This window comes from Psammomys obesus, unplaced genomic scaffold (assembly GCF_907164565.1).
Source record: "Psammomys obesus unplaced genomic scaffold, mPsaObe1.curated_primary_1811, whole genome shotgun sequence".
In the NCBI taxonomy this organism is placed as follows: domain Eukaryota; kingdom Metazoa; phylum Chordata; class Mammalia; order Rodentia; family Muridae; genus Psammomys; species Psammomys obesus.
In genome coordinates, this window is record NW_026596095.1 from 29,287,821 (window position 1) to 29,309,255 (window position 21,435).

A 21,435-nucleotide genomic window follows, 5' to 3' on the forward strand; every position below is an offset into this window, starting at 1 on the left:
GTGTGCAAACATCATAGACACAGCGCACACCACCCCTACTTCCCTCTCTTAGAATGCCATATAGATTTTCATCGCAAGTAAGCTCAGTTTAAACATGTTTATGATTGAGAAGTTAACCTTTCCTTTTTGAAAAATAGTATTTTCCTCTTCTTAGTCTATTCTTTCCCATTCTTTGGCTTAAAAAAAAAGTATAGACAATGTTCCTTAAAAATCTTATTTTGTAAATCACTGAGAAAAATATGACTGGAGAGAAACAAAATTGATTCTAAGTAATTTAGAATCAGATTATTTGTGGCGTCAATTCCTTACAGAGGTGAGTAAATCAAAACCCTTTCAGTTTGTGCTTCTGAGTTGAGGTTATTTTTGCTTCCTTACATCTTTCAACAATAGCACAAATTTGACAATACCACTGAAAATAGCACTTCTACTTCTACTTCTTTCCCCCTTTTTTCAATGCCGCAAATTAATGTTGTTTGGTAGTTTTACTTTATTTAGAAAGTCTTTATCAGCAACTTAACACAACCACATATAGCCAGGAAGGAGGGGGCCTCAATTAAAGAACTAGCCTGCAGCCATGTCTGCGATGAATTGTTTTAATTGAGATTGGTTGGGGAGGGCCCAGCCCACTGGGGCTGTATCATCCCTAGGCAGGTGGGTCTGGGCTACGTAAGAAAACTAGATAAGCATGAGCCAGTGAATACGCCAGTAAACAGAGTTCCTCTATGGTCTCTGCTTCAATGTCTTCCTTGACTTCCTCAGAACTCTTCCGTGATGGACAGTGTCTTGGAAAGCATACCCTTTCCTCATTTATTGCAGCAACAGGAAACTAACGTTCATTTTCTTAACATCGTGTGATATGCTTCCAATATCCTTTATAAGAGCTACAAATGTTTGATTCCTTTCTTGCAGTGTGATACCCTTGATTTTACCTCATCTGTCCAAGCACATTCCTTTACTGTAGGAAAATCAAAACAATCCACTGCCTAGTCAAGACATACAAGTATCTTTAGTTATAAAATCTTTCAGAAGTTCATTCTCAGTTTCTTTTTATGAATTGCCAAACTACTGTGGTAAAGAATAAAGTACATTAAAATGCAAAGTTACCTCAAAATTTCCCCAGGAAATTTAACATTTAACATGTTCAGTGCAAAGAAGTGATGTCAGACCCCAAAAGGACTATTAACCACACATGTGAGAGGAGCACCTATGACTATGGTGAACACAGGGTAGCTCAACAGAGACTTTTCAATAGGCACTGAAATACAGACATGCAAGACAAAGCTGGGACAAGGTGGGACTGGCTTTAAGATGCTTGTAATTTGAAAATCAAGTTCCCTATGAAAATGAAAATTAAGCTGTTAAAATATCCTTCCCATTGTTTTACTTTTTATCATGTAGCTGCATTTCTTTATCAAACAATACTACCATAATAAATCTTCATACGAATAAAAAAAGCAGAATAATGTCTTCTGAAATATCAGAGTGGCTGAAATATACAAAATTAACTAGAAGCAAAACAGGTCAAATGAAGGCTTCACCATGGTGAAACTGCCTATTATCAATGCTACTAAGTTTTCCACGTTGTATTTTGTTTTATGTTAAAGTAGACTGCCAGAGTCTTGTTTGATATTGCATTTTCGAATAGACAGTAACAACACTATGATCACCTCTGTGAAGGCAAGGATGGAAGAAACTAACCCAAGCAGCATCATAACATAAGGGTTACAGATCTAACAAGCTTGTCCAAGTTCTAGGGCACTTGGCTTTTATTATGGACTCTATAAATGAATCGAGTCTACATATCATAAGTACTGGGTTTTATTAATAAAAGAGCTATGGAAAAGATAATGAGTCAGAAATAATTCGCAATCATAAGGCAGCTCTTTAAACAGTACGGAGAACAGCTTATGAATGAAAGGACTGCACCCAGCAGGAAATCAAGTGCAATAACCACTTGTGCTCGGCAGATGGCGACAACTGCATTACAGTCATCAACTCACTATGGCTATACCAGGGAATAACTTACCAACAGAACATGAAGGCACATCAGGTACAAATACTCAGTATTTTACAACTGACACAAATGACACGCTCATGTGTCCATTTCTGACCCAGGACCCTTTTCCATATTTTCATGCACACTACGAAGTAATAATGTCTGAGACAGTAGTAGCCAGTGTATTCTAGCTAGCTATTTTCAGAGTCATTTTCTAAAGCAGACTGATGTGGAGGATGGAGGAGTTTGTGTTCTGTCCTTTAGTTTTAAGTGCGATTGTTAACTGATCTCATGAAAAATGCATACAAATAAGAGATTGGGATCATTTCTTACCTCCTCTGCATAGCTAAGGAAATGGCAGTTTAAGGTAACAAATGTGCTTAACTAGCATGCCCTTGTGCATGTGTTTGCATATGCCCATGTGTGTACACGTAGGTGTGTGCGCGTGTGTACATGTGCATACGAAAGCCAGAAGCCAGGAGTCAACATATGGTGTCTTGCCCTATCAATTCCCACCAATTTTAAGATGGCCTCTTCCAGAACCCAGAGCTCAACAACTCAGCAAAACTACTTAGTCAGCAGGCCCTGGAAGCCTGGTCTCCACCTCAGCACAACACGCCACAACAGGCTCTTTACCTGTGTTTCAGGGTTAAACTCAGGTCCTCATGCTTGCAGGGCAAGCACTTTCCTGATAGAACCATCTCCCCAGGCCCTGTGTGTGTCTTAATAGATATCTTAATGTTTAACAGGAAGCCAAGGTTTCTAAAATATGAAATCAGCCAGAAAGTTTTTCCAACTCTATGGGTTCCTATTTATTCACCTGAGAAAAAATTTTAAAACAATACCTTGCAAAAGAATTTATTAGGTAAATTCCCAGCAGTTTGTTTCTAAGTTGATGAGTATGTAAATATGATAGGTGTCTATTCAGAAGTAACTCTGATCCTTTCTTCCAGTGGAAAATCCCACTGGAAATATGGGTACTCCTTGATGCCACAGGCAGCACTGTAGAGGATATTCATTATTCCATATCTATTTCACTTTCATGTGGTTTAACTGGAGACTCAAATTTGAAACTTTTTACACTAAAGGGAAAAGCAGTTATCTCACCTGCCAATCATTTCACTTCTTTGAAAACTGGAAAGCCGCATTCTGTACTAGAATTCTGTGTGAGTTTGTGTGTGATTTATGTGCTGTATGTGGTGATTTGTGTGTGTTGCATCATGTTAGCATATGGTTATATGTTCATGCACACTCATGTGGATATCTTCTTCCACACATCACTCTCCTCATGCCTTAAGAAAGCATCTCTCGGTGAAGTTCACCATAGTGTTAGCCTGCTGGCGAGGGAGCTCTGAGAATCCATCTTTCTGTCTCCAGTGCTGGAGTTACAGGCACGGACAGTCATGCCTGAGTTTTTCTTTCCATTGAGCTCTGGAGACTCAAGCTCCAGTCCTCGAGCTACAGAGCAAGTACTCTGACATGCTGAGCCACCTTCTCAATACCACGATACAGTTCTTCACCACACAGTACTAAAACTCCATCATCCGTGGCAGAGAGAGATAAAAGACTGATGAACAATGTCTGATCTTAACAAATTTAAGCAATTCTTCTTGCTCAAGTAAAATGCCAGTTTGTATTTATTTACAAGTAAACTAGATACTATTAATGCTTCTATTCAGTCGAAAAAAATTATGGGACAGAGAAGAGCATCCTTTAATTTTAAATAAGTTGCATCGTATTAGGCAAAATTATATGTTTTACATATAAACATATTTTAAAGAACTCATTTTTAAATAGAAAATTTAATGGCTCCAATAAGTTTCTATCCTGGTATACCATTTATCCTCCTCACCATCTGTATTTATACATACCATGTTACTAACATGATGGTTCTTAGCACATTTATTTGTACTTGCAGTTCTGGAGACTGAACCCAGGACTTCAGACATATAAAACAAAGACCCTTAACTACATCTTGACCCTGCTGTTGCCTTCCTTAGGTCCACAGAATAAAGCAGATTCTTTAAACATGAATAGCAAATCATCTGTTTGTTTTTCCAAATGGAGTTCTAAGTGTTTCATGTGTCTCCTTCAAAGTTACTTTCTCTACCCAGGAGATGATTCCTGAGGAAACATCCCATAAACACAAAAGCAAGACTGAGAAGTAAAGGCTACATTAATGGAACAATGAACAAACAAGCAAGCAAACACCACTCTTCCACACCTGTTTCACGAACAGATAACTAGAGGAGAAAAGTGTCAACTACAAGCAATTGCATGACCAGAAGCACTATAATTTTCCTTTCAGGAAACAGGTAGTTCCCATTTTTTACTTCTAATGTAAGCACTAATGTTGACATTTTAACAAAAACTTGACCTTCTACTACTGATTCGTTAAATGGAATGATGTGCTACTCTATAATTTTCCAAATTGTTTAGCAAAAAGAAAAGTGAACAATTATATTCAATTAGTGACTGCTAATATCAACTACAGTGGAGAATTTGAAGATGCTTACATTCTAAGAGCTTCTACTCTAGTTGGGGACATGGGACACAGGTACAAATTCCTGTTGTCCAAAGCAGGAAAAGCAGCACCAAAGGACAGTGCTGACAAGTGGGCTGAGGCAGTAACTCTACTTCAGACCTACTTAAGTGTTTCTCCAAATGAGTGTGAGGAAAGGCGCAGTCATGGGCTGAATTCATACACTGGTCACCCTGATTTCTACACTGAAGTCCTAACCTTCACCATCACTTCATTTACTCAATGCTTCCTTAAATTTATAACAAGGATACAAAGGGCCCAAGTTCAATACAACTAGTGTCCTATAAGAGGAAGAAAAAAGAGGAATCAAAAGGCTAACCCTTCTAAATTATGCTATCCTGTGAACTTGCAGAAAAGAAAGGATGTATGATGACAGTGAGAAGGTGGCCCTCTGCAAGCCAGGAAGATCCAATTCACCAGAAACCAGGCCTGCTGATAGGATTCTGGGCTCCAGACTATGAGGAAAATTAATCCACCTTCGTAAGCCACAGAACACAAGCCTCTTGTGCCAAGGCTGCCTGATACAGCATGTTTCTAATTAAGAGGTAGACTGAGACGGACTGTAGAGCCTAACACGTCTTCAGGGTGAACCATTCCATAGAACTGGGCAGACCGTCACTTAAATACTCACTGCTGCATCCAGAAGGAAACATTTTACCTATGAGTGCCTTTTCTTCTAATTTCTATTTTTATATGAAGACCCTTGTCTTCCAAGAGCTAGGTACAAAGTCAGGACATGCAGACAAATACCAGTCAGTAAAACCAGAAAATGAGGTGCCAGGAGAGTTAAAATCTGTACAGTAAATCAGTTCAGAAGTGAGCTCACTCCTACTGTGGGGTAGGTGGAGAGAGTAAACTGAAGAGAATATGCAAGTGAGGCTGTAGGAAGGAGCGAGGCAACTCTGGGAGAGGGCAGTGGCACTCAGCCTAGTCACACTGTTCTCAGCATCACACGGCTGGCACTGAGGGCTGGGCAAGTCTTCCGTTGGTGGGACTATTCAGTGCACTGTACGACAGTCAGTGACTTCCTCTAGTAGCGCACCCTAGCCTTGTGTACCTGCAGACCACCCAGAGCGTTATCAAAAGACACAGCGGCAGTGCTAGGAGAGAGCCAGAGGTAAGAGTAACAATGTACAGAGACTACATGCACCCAGATAAAATTTACTGAATACCTCCTTCAAAGGACAAACACACAGGATTTTAGAATGCTAAATACTCAAATTTACAACATTCAAGTTGTAATATTTTAGGTATGCACTACACATACCCAGTCATTTTCCTTTTAAGAGTTCTTCCTTCATTGCTTCACTGACACAGCTCTAAGTATAATTTATTTCTAAACACCTTTATTTCTAAACATTCATTAAGTCTACATGGCCTACAAAGTAATCAATCAAGAAGCACTTTTTATTCAAGGCAAAAAAAAAAAAAAAAAAAAAAAGGTACATGAAATTTCCTTTTAAATTCCATGTGCTGTGACTAATCTTACTTCAAAGACTTTCTTTAATCTTGTGACTGTGATCTAGGCTGAAGATCAAGGAGTAAGGATGGGAGACTAATGACCAAAATGATGAGATTAGCAAAAGGACCATGCTGCAGAACCTGTGTAACCCAGTCTTCCGACCAGGTAGTTTGCATGGAAGGTGCCTACTAGGAAATGCCTCTTGAGTCAAAGGCATAAAAGAGCAGCCACGTAGCAAGGCTCAAAAGAGGTGAACTACCATTCAGGACTGGGACAGACTCAGGCGACCTGCCATGGAAATAATGGAGATACCAAGAGCCATTAGAGGTTGTCTGTAAGTGTGCTAAAATGATTAGGCTTTTTATCTCCTCTTCCCCCATTCCAACAGCATCAGCTCATTCAGTGTAGGCACTGAGGTGGATCACAGAGTAAGGCAGTCTGATTACACGTACCCAGAAGCAGCTATCAGGTCGTGCCCTGTAGTAGAAACTCTGTCAGCTACAAACTGAAGTGCAAAAGCCAGCATTGATGGTTCTGTTTCTCACTATTTCTAAAGGCAATAAAAGCTATGATGGTAGCTATTTTAGAAGGAATCATCAAGAAAATACTTAGTTGCATCAAGAAATTCTATTGAATAAGAGGAACAAAAGGTTTTGATAAGTCAAGCCAGCTTTTTAGAGAAGACAGAATCATTAAACCCACCAACTAAGTTATGGGTCCTATATCATAGTGCAAGTTTTAGATACTCAACCTGTGTTGTTACATGACTTTATGTTCCATAGCCCATTCTGTTCCCTGCATGCTACAAACACAGTGCACTTATGCCTTTTGTCCTCTGTAAACCATCACTGAATCTCAAGAGAAAAAAACACGAAGTTGACAGAGGAAGGGCTGATCTACTATGTATATACTTTTTTTTTTAAAAAAAAGCTGTCAACCCCATCCACTCCTCACATGCACCCTGATTCTTCATTTTGAATTTTACTAAATTGGTTAGATTTAGAATAAAAACTGCTTACATGGTTAAAAGTTATGTCTTCACAGCTTGTTTCTTTTATTGATCTCAGCTGCACTGTGCTCTCCACTCCACAGACTGGCCACACTGTTTTCCCATCTCCTTTGCCCTGAGCCCGAGATCACTGCAGACTAGGTCTTACTCTCTCCAAAGTGTCAGCACTAAGGCTGAGTCCAGGAGAGCCACACACTTTGCAGCAATCTACCCTGCCTAAGCCAAATCTGCTTCCTGTTAGCCTGCTCTGATAGCTGGTAATAAAACTACCTTGGATCATCCTGTGTTTTTAATTATCCTTATTTCCCATGGTATCTACAGCACATAAATTGGTGCCTGACATTTAATTAATTACTCATTTAAAAACACAGACTCAATGAGTGAATGGTCATGAATCACATCAAAAACAAAGCAAGAATAAAATCAGTTATCTGGAGAAAACCCAATTCATTCTATATTTTTGAATGGAAAAAAAACCTGCTATTTTATATCTGAATTTAATGACATTTAGCACACAAGCTAATATAAACATCAGCTCTCCTAAAGGGCACAATGATAACGAAATAAGTATGCCTCTGTTTGCAAGAGTAATGTATTCAGGATGGGAGGGTTAGGGCATAAAATTACAATTATGTAAGATACATCCCATAATATGGAAAAAATATGTTGAGAATTATTTGAGTGTAACTTCCCAATTTTACATTAAAAAATCAGGTAACTACCCTTATAAAATACTTTTCATAAACTTTTATAATATCTGGCTAGATTTTTTAAGCTAGAATATACACTGTCCCAGAAGAGTCACTGGGCTCAGGAATTCAAGCTCTGGCAAGACAAATGGAATGTCTCCTCGATGCAGGCTAGACGCTGGTTCACACTCCCATGCTCATCACTTGAGACATCTGCACGTTGGATGATGCAGTGAACACGACTGAGATGAAGCAAGATGCTCAACTCTTTTTGTCAACACCATCTGTTTCAAGTAAAAAAAGTCTACATATGTTCCTTCTCTGTATTGGGGGAAAATGCCTTAAGTATCTAAAATGCTTTCTAATAGTGCTTCAAATGCTATAATTGCTCAAGGAAACTATGTTTTGGTGGGGAAAATACCATCTTTGCTCTGATACATCATTTTAAGGGACTCTCACACAATCTTCTTTCAGATTCTGCCTTTTCAAATCAACAAAGAATTACTAGGTACAGAAAAGCCTAAGAAAGAGTTTCTTCCAGAGGACAGAAATGTGGTAAAAACTGAGAGTAATGTTAAGATCATAAGAGCACAAGAAGACAAACCCTTGTAATATCTGAGAAAATGTTTCAATAAATGGGCATCCTTCATATCATGGGCAACACAGCTAAATCCCAGAACTATTTTTAAATGCACCTGACTGGCCAAATGTTGCGTAATAACAAGTCACTAGTTGTTTTACCTTATCCTCAGTAGCTCTAGTCTATGTTGATGTAAAATCAGAGAATACTGGGGAAAGTAAAAAAATGATCTTTGAATGTAGGCAAGAACCTCAGTAATCACTGTTATACAAAGAAGGGCTCTTGACTGTGTCACAAGAAGGCAGATTAAATAGTCTTCATATAAGATGTTGCCTTAAAAAATTAACTCAGGATGACAACAGGAGAAACTGGGTCTTTGCCATGTTTTCTGTTAACATTTTGGAAACCTCAAGAAGTGAAACTGTTTTCCAAATGAAAAGACAAGGCAGTTACTTATTTTACTGAAGTAATATAACAAGTACTGCATAGCAGGTCACTAGTCTCAAAGAAACAAAACAAGTAGAGAGCTAAGGTACAGACAACTTTATTACAATTCTTTCCAAACTTCAAAGTGCATTTATTACTGAGTTTAGAACAAATATATAATATACTATATTACAAGGCACAAAGCATTAATAATCAAGATATATTGCATTTCCCTGTACTGCCCTAAAACTCCTTTGTAAGAATAGCAGCAACACACAGTAGTTTATAACCCCCAAAACATTTCTCCAGTATCAGAAACACTTAAACAGAAATTTATTTTATACTATTTTCCTCCAACATAAGGATGTAGCAAAGCTATCTTCTACATGTCTTACTGTTGATACCTAGAAATTGGGTATTCCATGAAATACCCAGGATACATATATTTCTTTTAGTAGATAACAGAATCTTTAAAATTAATTAAAGTAAAAGAATATTGCTTCCCCTCTGCAAGCAAGGGTAAAATAATTTTTCAGTACCGGCTTTTAAGGACACCCAAGTCCATATAAGCTCTAATACTCTTCTTTGCTGAATCTGCCTCCCTACATTTGCTCTCTTGGGAGAATTTACAATAGAATTTGAACATTTCTTAATAATGAACTTGAAAGTAAACTTGGAAAATGTAATAACATAAGGGAATCACTTTTCTAATTAGACAAGGAACATTATTTGCTCATCTATCTACACTTCCACCAACGAACTAGGTCAACCTTACAGAAAGACTTCCTGTTCCACAATCATAACTGAAACACTGAAAATAGGTGTAAATACACTGAAGGGGTCTAGTCACTTCCTTTTCTTTCTTTGCTTTTGCATTTGTGAGGTACAAATAAGGACACAACATGTTCATTCTTCTCATTTTCACAATTGGAAATTGTTAGGAAAGCACTGAAATGTTCTAGTTTTCATGAGCCAAATGTAAAACAGATACTGCTATGAAATTGCAGAAAGAAAATGTGAATGAAAGGTGTGTACTGGCTGCTTGGGTGGGAGAGCAAGGCTCAGAGTCACTGCACGTTAAGAGCACGTGCTGAAACTTCATGGTGCCAGTCACGTAATTTTGTATATTTGGGACTAAAGACGTGAAGGGGAATCTTTTCCCTGTGGAAATAAAAAAGAGTGATAGAAGAGTCATAAGAAGGTGAAAGGAGAAGATTCTATAGTAATTCCAACATGCAGAAAACATGCCTTGTGAAAGCTTAATTTCATACAGCTGTTTTGTTAAAAAGAGCAAAGGCTTAAAAGTAGAGAGTTTTTGGAAACACAGAAATTAGTTCGCAGGTCTTCTTGGAAATATTCTTTTAAGCAGCGAATAAAGAGAATCCAAGACAACACAGGAACCTACTCATTGAAATTTGTACTGTTAGTAAAACATCCTCCAAATACCCTTTGGCCATTCATTATTTCAATATTAAAGAGAAAATGCTTTAGACAAAAAATCCAGACAATACTAACTAATTTGGAAATCTGTAGGCTGCACATTTAAGTCACACTAAAGGCAACATGGGTTAAATGCTTAGTTTCTATTTATAAAAAACAGAACTAACATTACACTTCAAAGTTTGAAAACAAATTGAGACTATTCATGAAAAAAAAAACATTCAACTTACAAAAAGAGTACTTACTTTGCCTTCTTTGTATTGTCATTTTCAGATTCTTTCACTGCAATGTAAATAAGATCCAAAATTAAATTTTTAAGTACAAAAATCACTTACATAATTATCAGTATGAATGTTAATGTTGAGCCCTCAGAAAGCAACTAAAACAAATCCATACCCTATTTACACTGGCAATATACCAAGGCTAGTACACCCCCTCTTCTCAGTGCAACTCCCTGGGCTGGAATCTTCCGATGTACAACATAATTTAAATGCAGTCTTTGCCCAGCCTGTTTTCTCTAACTGCCGATAAGCCTAGATGTTACTATCAGAGCCAAAAGCCACTCCTCTCCTGCGTTCTCTAGAAGCTCACTCACAATGCTCAGTCCCGGTGATCTGGGCAAGGATCCGGAAGGAGCGAGACTGAGTCGTTCCAGTCCGTGGGCGCCAGTCTTCAGTGTCCTCGATCAGCCTTTTCTTGCTGGCATCACTGTGAGTGGGTATGTGATAAAACTCCGTGTTGCGCTCCACGATGTGTTTTCTTGGTGGGCTTTAAAAAAAATAAAGAAAAATTAATAATTAATTACAATTTAAACTGCATTAGTGATAAAAATATTATCTGATGGATTATTTATCATTTATACATTTACTTCTTATTGAATGTATTTACACATATTATATATATATATATAATATGTGTAAATACATTCAATTAAAACAGCCTTCTAAATAGGCACAGTAGTAAAAATAAATGTATAGGTTAGTTAAAATACGCAATGATAAAAGGTTGCACTGAACAGAAAGGTTACCGTTTAGGTGGTATTTTCCTTTTAAGTGACAGAAGGAGGCAGCAGGAAGAAGAGTCCAAACATGAAGAGAAGAAAAGAAAAAGAATAAGAAAAATAGACAGGAAAGTGTACAGCAGTAAAAACCCAATGGTTTAAAATTAATTGTGATCTTCATACCGTTCCTTGTAAAACAATATGAACTATGATTGCGCCAGTTAAATATGGATATTTATTCTAGAATGCCACAGTGGATTGGCTTTCACAAATTAAATGGTTGTATCTTCACTATGCTCCAGAACCAAGAATGTTTTGTATGGATGAACTAGCAATTTCAAATATAATTTTGAAAAGGAACATAAGCGCTATGTTCTACAACTTTCTGTGGTCCAGGTCAGCAAAGTGAAGCGCTCCAGTTTCTCTAAGGGTCCAAGAGTGAAATTCTCTCTCCATCACTCTTCAGACTGCAATTCTGGACAAGGCCATTTCACTGAGCCTCAGTTATTTGGTTAACAAAGAAAAAAACACCACAAAGAGTAGTGTTCTGAGAATTGTTTGATAACATAGCCCAAAGACAAGAAAAGTAGGATATTCAAACACCGAGCTCGCCGGAAACATTCATGTTTTTATTTATATACTACAAAGATTAAGGAAGTCGCAATATTCATTACTCAGCATTTCAGGATCAACTGAAAAAAATAAGTATTTCCTACTTCACCTCAAATAAGACTAATGCCAAATATTAGAACTTAAGTGGTTAATTTCAGAAAATAAAATAGCAAGTCCTGTCTGGCAGAATGCTGTCCTAAGATCTGAGTAGCGACGATGTTCTTAATGTAGCCAGATGTGGATGTAAGACCTGCTAGTTTAACTCACTAGAAAATCACCATGTCACAGGGCTGCCAGCATTCTAAAACTAACCCAGCAGCTGAGGCCATCCAAATTAATAACAACAGCTTTGAATTCACACGGACAATTTGAAGGACTATATCCTCCACTCAATGTTTTCATGGAAGTCACGTAACTGCTCTAAGTCTCAGATTTGAACTTTGGGAATTATGTCTTAAAGGTGGTTCTGAGAAATAAGTAACATAGATGATATATGTAAATGGAGTTTCACAGATCATGATCCTGCTCTTTCAGGAAGACTGTCTGCTAAGACTGTAGGTCACAGACAGACATAAAAAAAAAAAAAAAAAAGAATCAATATTTGTACAGAAAAAAAGTAAGACATATAATATGGAAGTGAACTACCTTGCAGATATTTATGAATACTGAGCAACACCTAATCCTTTTAAGAATAAACAAAAATTTCAGAAAATAAGAAAAAGACAGATGTTATTTATAAAAAAACAGCCTTTGGCTGGGCACAGTGGTGCACGCCTGTGATCCCATTACTTAGGGAGGCGGAGGCAGGCCAGCTTGGTCTACAAAGTGAGTCCAGAACAACCAAGGCTACATGAAGAAACCCTGTCTTGAAACAAAACAAAACAAAAACCCAGCCTTTAGCATCTATAACAAAGCTCTAAATTTTACATAAGTACTTGAAGAAAAAAAACTGTAGCAGCTAAGAAACTTATTAATTTTTAAACTTCTCTTTAATTAGTCAATAAGCATTGTTTATTTTTAAATGATTGCCAATAATTGAATGTCAAGTTTAAGTTCCTGTCTCCATCTCCCCAGTACCAGAATTACAGGTATGTGCTATCACATCCAATTTATACATAGATGGGGATGGAATCATACATACATGTGATTTGTTTTAGCCTCTATAGACATCCATCTATAAAGAGATGAAAAAATGGCTTCAAGCTAAGACATGAAGAATAATAACATAATTCCATGAAGAAGTTAACATGACATGTTTCCAGAAAATATATTAGACCTTATGACATTTACTTCCACAGCTTCAAAGTCTCAGACTCAAAAAATTTCTAAACATTTACCTAGTTCTTCCTCAGTGTCAAAATTTAACAAGATGATTATGTTAAGAGAAATATTAATGATTTTAAAATAAATATTTTTAAAATCTTTGAAAATAGAGTAAATTTCACTCTCAAGAGCAAGTCATATATTTCAAAATATAAACATTCAAAATTAGAAAACTCATCTACACTTATTTTTTAAAACAATACTAAAAAGGGATACTAAATCACATCTCTAACCTTAGCACATGTTGCTTGTAACGCTAGCTGCTCCTCTTTAGTTAGCTTTACTAAATTTTTCTGCTGCGGAGATGCGGGCATTACAAGCATACCTACTGACTCATATGAAGCCTTCTGGTGTAAAAAGCCCAGTTTTTTAAATATTCCTTAATATACCTGAGAATTCTTGTAATGAGATGATACTTAGAATATTTGCTGGGGTGGTTTAAGTTGAGAAGTTAGAGAGAGAATGGCTAAAATGACAAGACAAACCATCAGTTAAGTACTTACACAGTGCCAGGGTTACTGCAGGAAGAATAATACACACAGGAAAGATGTGACAGGGAGGACAGGGAGGTTCCCAGGAAGATGGAGAGCAGAGACAGAGGAAAGGGAAAACAAAACGGAGAAAAGGGGGAAAAAAAATGAAACAGTAGAATCCAAAACCATTTAAGAGATGGCACATAAACACCATGCTTCAAAATAATCACAGAAGCACAGACAAGTAGGCACAGTGTTAGTCAAAACTCTGCTGCATCACAACTATCAGGACAACAGTTTAACATCTGCTTTCTTCCTACAAAACACTGACCATGACTTTATGTATTAATGTCAGTTCAAGTCCTAATTCCTGAAAACCAAGGATTTTTCTTAATGCTTAGGTTTTTAGAAAATTTATTATAGTAAGAAATCACTCATTTTCCTACAAAAGCACATAATAAGGTGTAGTCTGAAATATCAATTAGAAATCAGTTTACAATGCATTTTAAAATCAGAAAAGAAACTGTTCAGTCTCACATTCTAGAAGTTTATTAATAGCAACTATACTCTCTTCTCATAAATCATTCTGATCATGTAAGGGACTGTTATACTGAATTTTCTTCTTAAAAATGTAATGGTTAATGAAAATGTAGAAAGCACAGCAGACTAGGAATAATGGGCTCTTTATTAGTGTTCACATCCCTCCCCACTACTCATGAGCCCCTCTTTCATAAATCCCAGAACCTGAGAAGTAGTGTATGGTAACTACATGGTTCTATATTACTGGGGATATAATTATTGCTCAGAAAGGTGGATCTGATTTGATATGGTAATGGAACTCAGTTAATAAAAACTGAAGAAGGGAACCTTTCAGATACAATTCATCCACATAGCCTAACATGGACAGAATTATTAAAAACAATTACATCTGTGTCCTATTACCATAGACAATCAAGTATAAATTCTCTATTACTTTGTCAAAGAACATACTGGCTCTTTGACTGCAATAAAATTTAGTCAGAATAGAAAGTCATTATAAACTAGGTGAGAAATACTGCCTACCAGCTTTAATGTTAAAACTGAATAGAACTGTGGATTTTCTACATGTTGACATCAGCATAATCATTACAGAAGGCCCAGTTCCACAATATGAGTCTGGACACAGCAATAAGGTAATCACCAATATTGACCCTTCTTTTCTCAGTGTAAGCAGTGGTTCTCAACCTTCCTAATTCTGCCACCCTATAACAGTTCCTTCTGTTGTGGTGACCCCAAACATAATGTTTTTTCCTTGCTACATTGTAATGCAATTTTGCTACTGTTAGGAATCGTAATATAAATATTTATGTTTTCCTATGGTCTTACAGTCTTAGGTGACTCCTGTGAAAAGGTCATTTCATCACCCAAAGAGGTTTCAAGTCTCAGGTTGAGAACTGCTGGAGTAAAGCATTCCCTACACCACACTGCAAGGATATTGCTTTGCTACATAATCTCATATATAACTGCTGATGTACTCTCCAACAGTCAAAAGTTGAGGGAAAATGGTTTGTGTTAAGATGAAATTGTAGGGGCTCTGTTCTGTGTTGAAGGGCACAAGTTGACTGATTTCAACGTAAAGAAACCAATTGGAATATAATCAACAAATATTTTCACGTACTTTAGAAAATATCCTCAAACAGATTGCTTCATATGTAGCTGCTATGTCAATGTTATAGCCAGATAACCTGCACTAGCTAAGGTGCCCATATTGTGGGCAAAGCACATTTACAAAAGGCTCTTTTCCTTCAATGGTAACATCTTCCTGACCTTCAGATGTCTTACAAGGGCTTATGTTTAAAGTACCTGAAAGCTGCATAAATACTGGTTTGTAAAACAAATATTACACAACTGCTCAAGAAAAGTCCCTCTGATGTGTACCCTTGCAGAGCCACAATGTGGGTCTGTAGTCTCTGGCAGTAGACACCAAATCAAAATGACAGAAAGGGATATGAGTGACAACAGGGGACATAATGGAGGGCACATCCAAATTTGGCTCAGGATCAAATCTTAGCTCCTGTACAAGAAGCATGACAGGAAAATATATTCCTGGTCACTCAAATGAATGAAAATTAGATTGTTATGAAGCATTTGGAAATACAGTAAAATACGGAGCAATACCCAGTAACTTAGTGGATCTGAATGTTGAATTTTGAAGCTATTTCACATAAATGTTTCAATTTTTTTTCAAGCGTTGTGTTTGCCTTTTATCAACTACAGCATGTGCTGCACTACAGCCTGCCCCCTGGCCAGGTTTTACGTACAATCAGTTCATTTTAAGTCGCCAGTTACTCACGGTGTCAGTGTCTTACTGACGCGCTGGGATTAATCAGTAGACTGCAGGCAATTAGAGAGAAAGTGCTCTAACAATTCAGCAGTTAATTCTCACGGGTATGTCCGAAGACAAGCGTTCTCTACTTCCAAAAGACTTTACTGTGTCGACTGATAAATGAAATTTCTGTACATGCTCAAAATAATACATCTCAGTTAACATAAAAATTCTAAATTGTTACTATGACAACTTAGTTTTAATCTAGTTTTTAAGCTAGTCATCACTAGTCAGTCTACTGTCAGTATGAATTTTTTTAAAAAAAAACCAAAAATGCTGTGGTTTTCACTGTCTACGCCTACTAACTGAAACATTTAACAAATTGTCAACTATTTCTTTTGAGTAAAACCTTATGGAGTGTCCAATACTCACATATAAACAAGCACACTATACAAAGACATGTAAACCTGCCAGTAATATTTTCTGATTTAATTCTCCAGAAAAATCAGAAATGTTCTCAGAGAAATACTGCCTTCTGACATCAATTTGGAAATAATTCAGTTTTTGTACATATTATTTACTACTGTTAACATTTTTAGTTTCTTATCTTTGTCTTGTAACACTCTTGACAAGTGATTAGAATTTCTCCAAGCATTTTATCTTTCAGCCACTGAACAGCAAACCTAACACACCTTTTAAAACTTAAACAAACAAAAAAAAAACTTAAACAATACCACATACTACTATAAAGCAATTCACTATAACACAGCAATGCAAACCAAACTTTTTGACAACACTGTTTTTTTCTAAGTTACAATTCTTTTGCAAAATTTAATTTAATTTTGCAAAAACTGAGCATTCATGCCGTTTACTCATATATAAATCACCATATCTCCTCTCCAGTAATGTAGATACTAACTTTGTCACGTGTGTTTTCTGTAAAGAGAAAAGCATTTTAAGCCATTATTTGATTATATCATTAATTTTTACATCTCTCAAGGCCGATTCTTCAAAACACCACATACAAACTGTTAGAAGTTGCAGCCAAAGGAAACTGAAATTAATACAGGATACACAAAAGACTTACCTGCTGAGAGCAGTGGCACTTTATAATGCAGGACATGTGGACTGGGAAATGCAAATCAGTTAATCTACTTCATGTAAAACAGCTTGTTTCCAGTTAGGAATATAAAACCCTGTTCTGTTCTTCAGAGAGTAAGAAGGTAGCAGAGAGAACAGCATGCCAAGAACAGTAATTTATATGCAAAAGAAATATTTAAATTCCTTAAAACTGTCTTAGTCATTATTAGTTACAAGAAAAAGAATATTTACATAGTTATTAACAGTCACTCTTGAGAACCATCTGCATGCTAGCCAGACTTCCTATTGTATGGGGAATAGCTAGTTTATATTTTATTAATTATCCAATAAGCACTTGCTTGCCTCTCCTGTTTGTTGATTCATCACAAATTTGGGTGGGATACCTGTAAAACTGGCAAATTAGCCAACGATTTCAAGTCATGTAAAAACTAACAGTTCTGATGCTTTGAGGAAAAGACAACTCAGCCGTTTATTGTCTTCTTTTGAACTTTTAAATGTTTGGTCATTGGCATGTGCTATTTTAAAAGTAATTAATAAAGAGCAATAACTTAGGTTTACAAGAGTTTTGTTTTACTGAAGTCATAAAGATATGGGAAGCCTACCAGTAAAACATCTGACAGAAACAGGTTGACACCTGATGTGGAGACAGTGCTCATCAACGCCACACTAACTCTTCAGGAAAGGTCGTGACTGACTAGTCAAGTATGTGACTTTTTACTTTTCCAACTGAGATGCTGTAACAGAAAGAGCTCTACAGATCTACCTTAGAATGTGACAGGCACCAAACTGTGTGCTCACTGTCTTAACATCTGGACAGCATTTAAAATAAAGCTATGTTTAAACACTTTCAGTTTGCAACTGCAAAGCAGTAGCTTTCTTGTTAATGATGCAAAGCATGTAATAATCCCTTTTATCCTCAGTTTTGCACTGTGCTGAACACCAGGCATGTGCTGGGTGAATACGGGTAGACTCATTAGGAAGCTGCCACTAAGATCCTAAAACTACAGCATTGTCATTTGGGCCTTGACGTAAACTCTAAATCATTTCAACCTTAATTACTAAAGAAATGTTTACCAAGCGCAAATTGAAGTTTGTTGTGAAATAAGACTTTCCCATAACTTCACTTTGCTCCTACTTCAAAAAAAAAAAAAAAAAACAAACAAACTTATTCTAAAATTTCCAGAAGTATTAAAAGGTTTTAGTTAAGATATAACGACCTTCAATGGACTTTCTATCTACTCAAACTAGAATTTAACAAACAAAATGAACGTGTTTTCTGTGGGCCAGCATTTAACTGGCAACATCATTCTCTTCTGGTTACCTAGTTTGATTACTCTAGCATCTATTGCCATAAAGCATACATACAAGGAAAAAATATAACCAAGCATACACAAAGATATTCTCTTCCTTAGATAAAGGAGACATAACACTCTGTGAAGGGCATTAATTGACTTCAGTGTCTACATCAGAGCCATAGATGCCCAGCTCCCTCAGCAGCAGCCTGGATCCTTGCCACCTCCTCTTTTAAAGAGCAGAAGAGCCATGGCAACAACACTTTAAGTGAGTTAACATTCCAGAGGGGTTAGATCTCGCAGAATGGGTCATCTACCCAATTATTTTAATTATAAATGGCCCGGAGTCTTGCATCAGCACAGCCCATCACGTGTGCATAGTATTTCTCTTTAAAAGTACAGTTGACATAACAAATCCAACCAAAATTGCATGTAAATCACTTTTCCTGCAAATAACTTCACTGAATTCTAAAAAAAACAAATTATCAACCTAGAAATAAAGGAATCAAAAGCATATGTGCAACCTTAAATCTTGGGACTTCAAATAATTTAGTATTCTCAACACATTTTTAAAAATATAACCTCTAAACAAAAGTTTATGATTGAATTTTCAAAAATTGCTATTATTTAACATCCTCTAGTTTAAATGAATTCAACTTAAAAAAAAAACCTATATAGTGCTCCTGATGCTGAACCCTCACCTTTTTAAAAATTACTGATTGCATTTAAAGAATAAGTTCTTGATAAACGTTACCTAAAAAGAATTTTAGCTATTTGCTCTTAGCTAATGTCTTATACAGGACCCCCAGTCAAAGTTTTCAGCTTTCTAGACTACTTGCTGTAAGGGAAAGATAATACAAACTCATTTCCTCTCTCCTTAAGGAAGTGTAGTTATGCTGAGAACAAACCACACTGCTTACATCTTGATGACCGATAAAATGAAATATTGAGGAGGAAGGATAGAAGACTTGCCTTGCATTACAAGTGCCAACTGCTCAACACTGTGCAGGAACTTGGAGAGCAAAGTTGCAAAGTGTTACATGCTCAGAACACATCAAAATGCATAATGAAGTTCTGATTGACTTATAACCGCTTTGTACAAGTACTTTGTAAATAAATGAAGGCCAAGGTTAATGTAGCAAATATAACTTCATCTTCCTTCAAAGAACACCTGAAGAGAAAAGTACACTGTTTCCTAGAAAATACCTGAAAGAAGAATTTTGGTTAAGAGCCAAGACTACCCTGAGCCACCTACCCATTTTGCTGCTTAATGTCACCCTGGGATCCTCTTCTCTGTCCCTCTGCTAGCTCCTGAGCAGACTCGGCACACACGCTGGTGGCTGTGGGCTGCCGTGGGACATTGACTGCAGGTTTACCAGTGCTCGGTGCAGGTGGACACTGGTCAGCACCAAGACTGGCGTTAGCATGCAGCCCAGACGCAGAGAATGGGGGAGGAGTGACCGCGGCCAAGGGTGAAGGGGAAGCATGTGATGAAGTGGTGGCATGGGCGGGGGTGAAGGCAGACGACGGTGATGGGATGGAGGTGACTTTTGGTGAAGACACAGAACCAAAGGGCCGTGGTGCTTTATTGTAGGCCATGTTGGCTGTGGAAGTGACTTTGGATACGGCAGGAGATGGAATGGGCACAGGTTTAACTACTTCTTTGGGTTCGCCCTATGTGAAATAAAAATAAACATATACAAAACAACACGCCAAATACGTGCAAAATACACTGAGTGCAAACAAACACATAGCTGACTTTAGGAAGACAATACAATGTTAGCAGCTCAAATATGTTTCCAGGAAAAACAATGAGTTGATACAGCATAGCATGCATGCTAACTAATCTCAACATGCATAACACTAATGCACACAGGAAATATATTTTCATAAAAATTAACACTCAAAATGTTTAGAAAACAGAGAAGGAAAGCCAGCAAAAAAAAAAAAAAAAAAAACCTAAAGGACATCATTAAATCAACTTAGATATATTTTAAATTAATAATTTTACTCTACATAAACAAACTACTACTAACTGAAACACCTTCCTTTTAAAATAACCAAAGCTTCAATTATAATTCCATATATCTAACATTTCATTTCTCTCCACAATGTAACTACTTGAGTCACGAAAAGCACCAAGTTATAAAGTCTTCAACTAAGGGAATTCACCTAGCCCAAAGTAGAGTTATATAGTTATTATGAATAAAAAATTTGGGGGGGGGGGAGAACAAAAACCAATTATCCCGAATCTCTCTTACTGTCCACTTCTGTTCCCTCCTTTTGTGTGTGAAGATATTATTCAGAGATAAAATAAAATTTTCTTTCCCCTTTTCCAAAATAAAATACTTAAGTCTCATGAGGAAAACCATGATCTTATATATTTCCTCATTGCCAGGAGTCAAAGCCTAATATGAAAGACCAGTTGCTCCAATCATCAAAAATTGGTTATCACCCAAAATCACAAAGTGTATCTTTATCTGTACTCATACTCAAAGCTTTCTCAATTATGTGTCTACAACACGAAAAACAAAACAAAACAAACCCCCAAAAACCTTTCTCTCTACCACCACAAAAGAAAATCCATCTTTAAGAAAATATATACTGGTAGTTCCATGTTTAATTACAAGAAAAAAGGCAATTTATAATCTTATTAATTGTTATTAATTAAAAAACCGGTGCTAAAACAAGTCAATGAAGTGAACAACTGAATGCCAAAAAATGAGGAAGAAAAATTTCAAAGAGAGTAAATCAGATGACTACAAACACTGAATTTCAATAATGTGAGGAATTATGACAAAAAAACAGGATATTTGCCAATAACCTAACCCAAGAACACCTTGGAATGGTGTGCTATTCATTGTGGGTACTTACTAATGCTTTTTACTAATAAAGCTACTTACTAATGCTTTTTAGATGTATAAATATAAAAAAATTAAAAGTAAATACAAAAGGAATTTGGGCAATGTAGGAGCTTAGAAATATGTTTTATAATATAATATTACAAACGGCAGCTGTGACGGCTATTCTTGGTTGTCACTTGACCACATCTGGAATTAGCTCAAGCAGACCTTTTAATCCAGATCTTTTGAGGTGGAAAGATCCACCTTCAATCTGGACCACATCTTCTGATGGCATAAAGTACATGGAACATAGAAGCTTTCCCTCTTTACCTGCTTGCCCTA

General features: G+C 36.7%; 1 protein-coding gene across 2 annotated transcripts in view; it reads right to left on the reverse strand.

The window, feature by feature from the left end:
• Pdlim5 (PDZ and LIM domain 5) overlaps positions 1-21,435 on the reverse strand; it is a 181,561-nt gene that overhangs the window by 66,691 nt on the left and 93,435 nt on the right. The window contains exons 5-8 of one of the 2 annotated variants that reach the window (XM_055628219.1): positions 19,506-19,924; positions 10,740-10,912; positions 10,390-10,426; positions 9,568-9,865 (exon numbers count right to left, since the gene is read on the reverse strand). In XM_055628219.1, the coding sequence (XP_055484194.1) occupies positions 9,772-9,865; positions 10,390-10,426; positions 10,740-10,912; positions 19,506-19,924 (723 nt within the window). In that variant the 3' untranslated portion in view covers positions 9,568-9,771. Of the gene's footprint in view, positions 1-9,567; positions 9,866-10,389; positions 10,427-10,739; positions 10,913-19,505; positions 19,925-21,435 lie in introns of those variants that run through there. The other variant, XM_055628218.1, reaches the window with a different exon arrangement.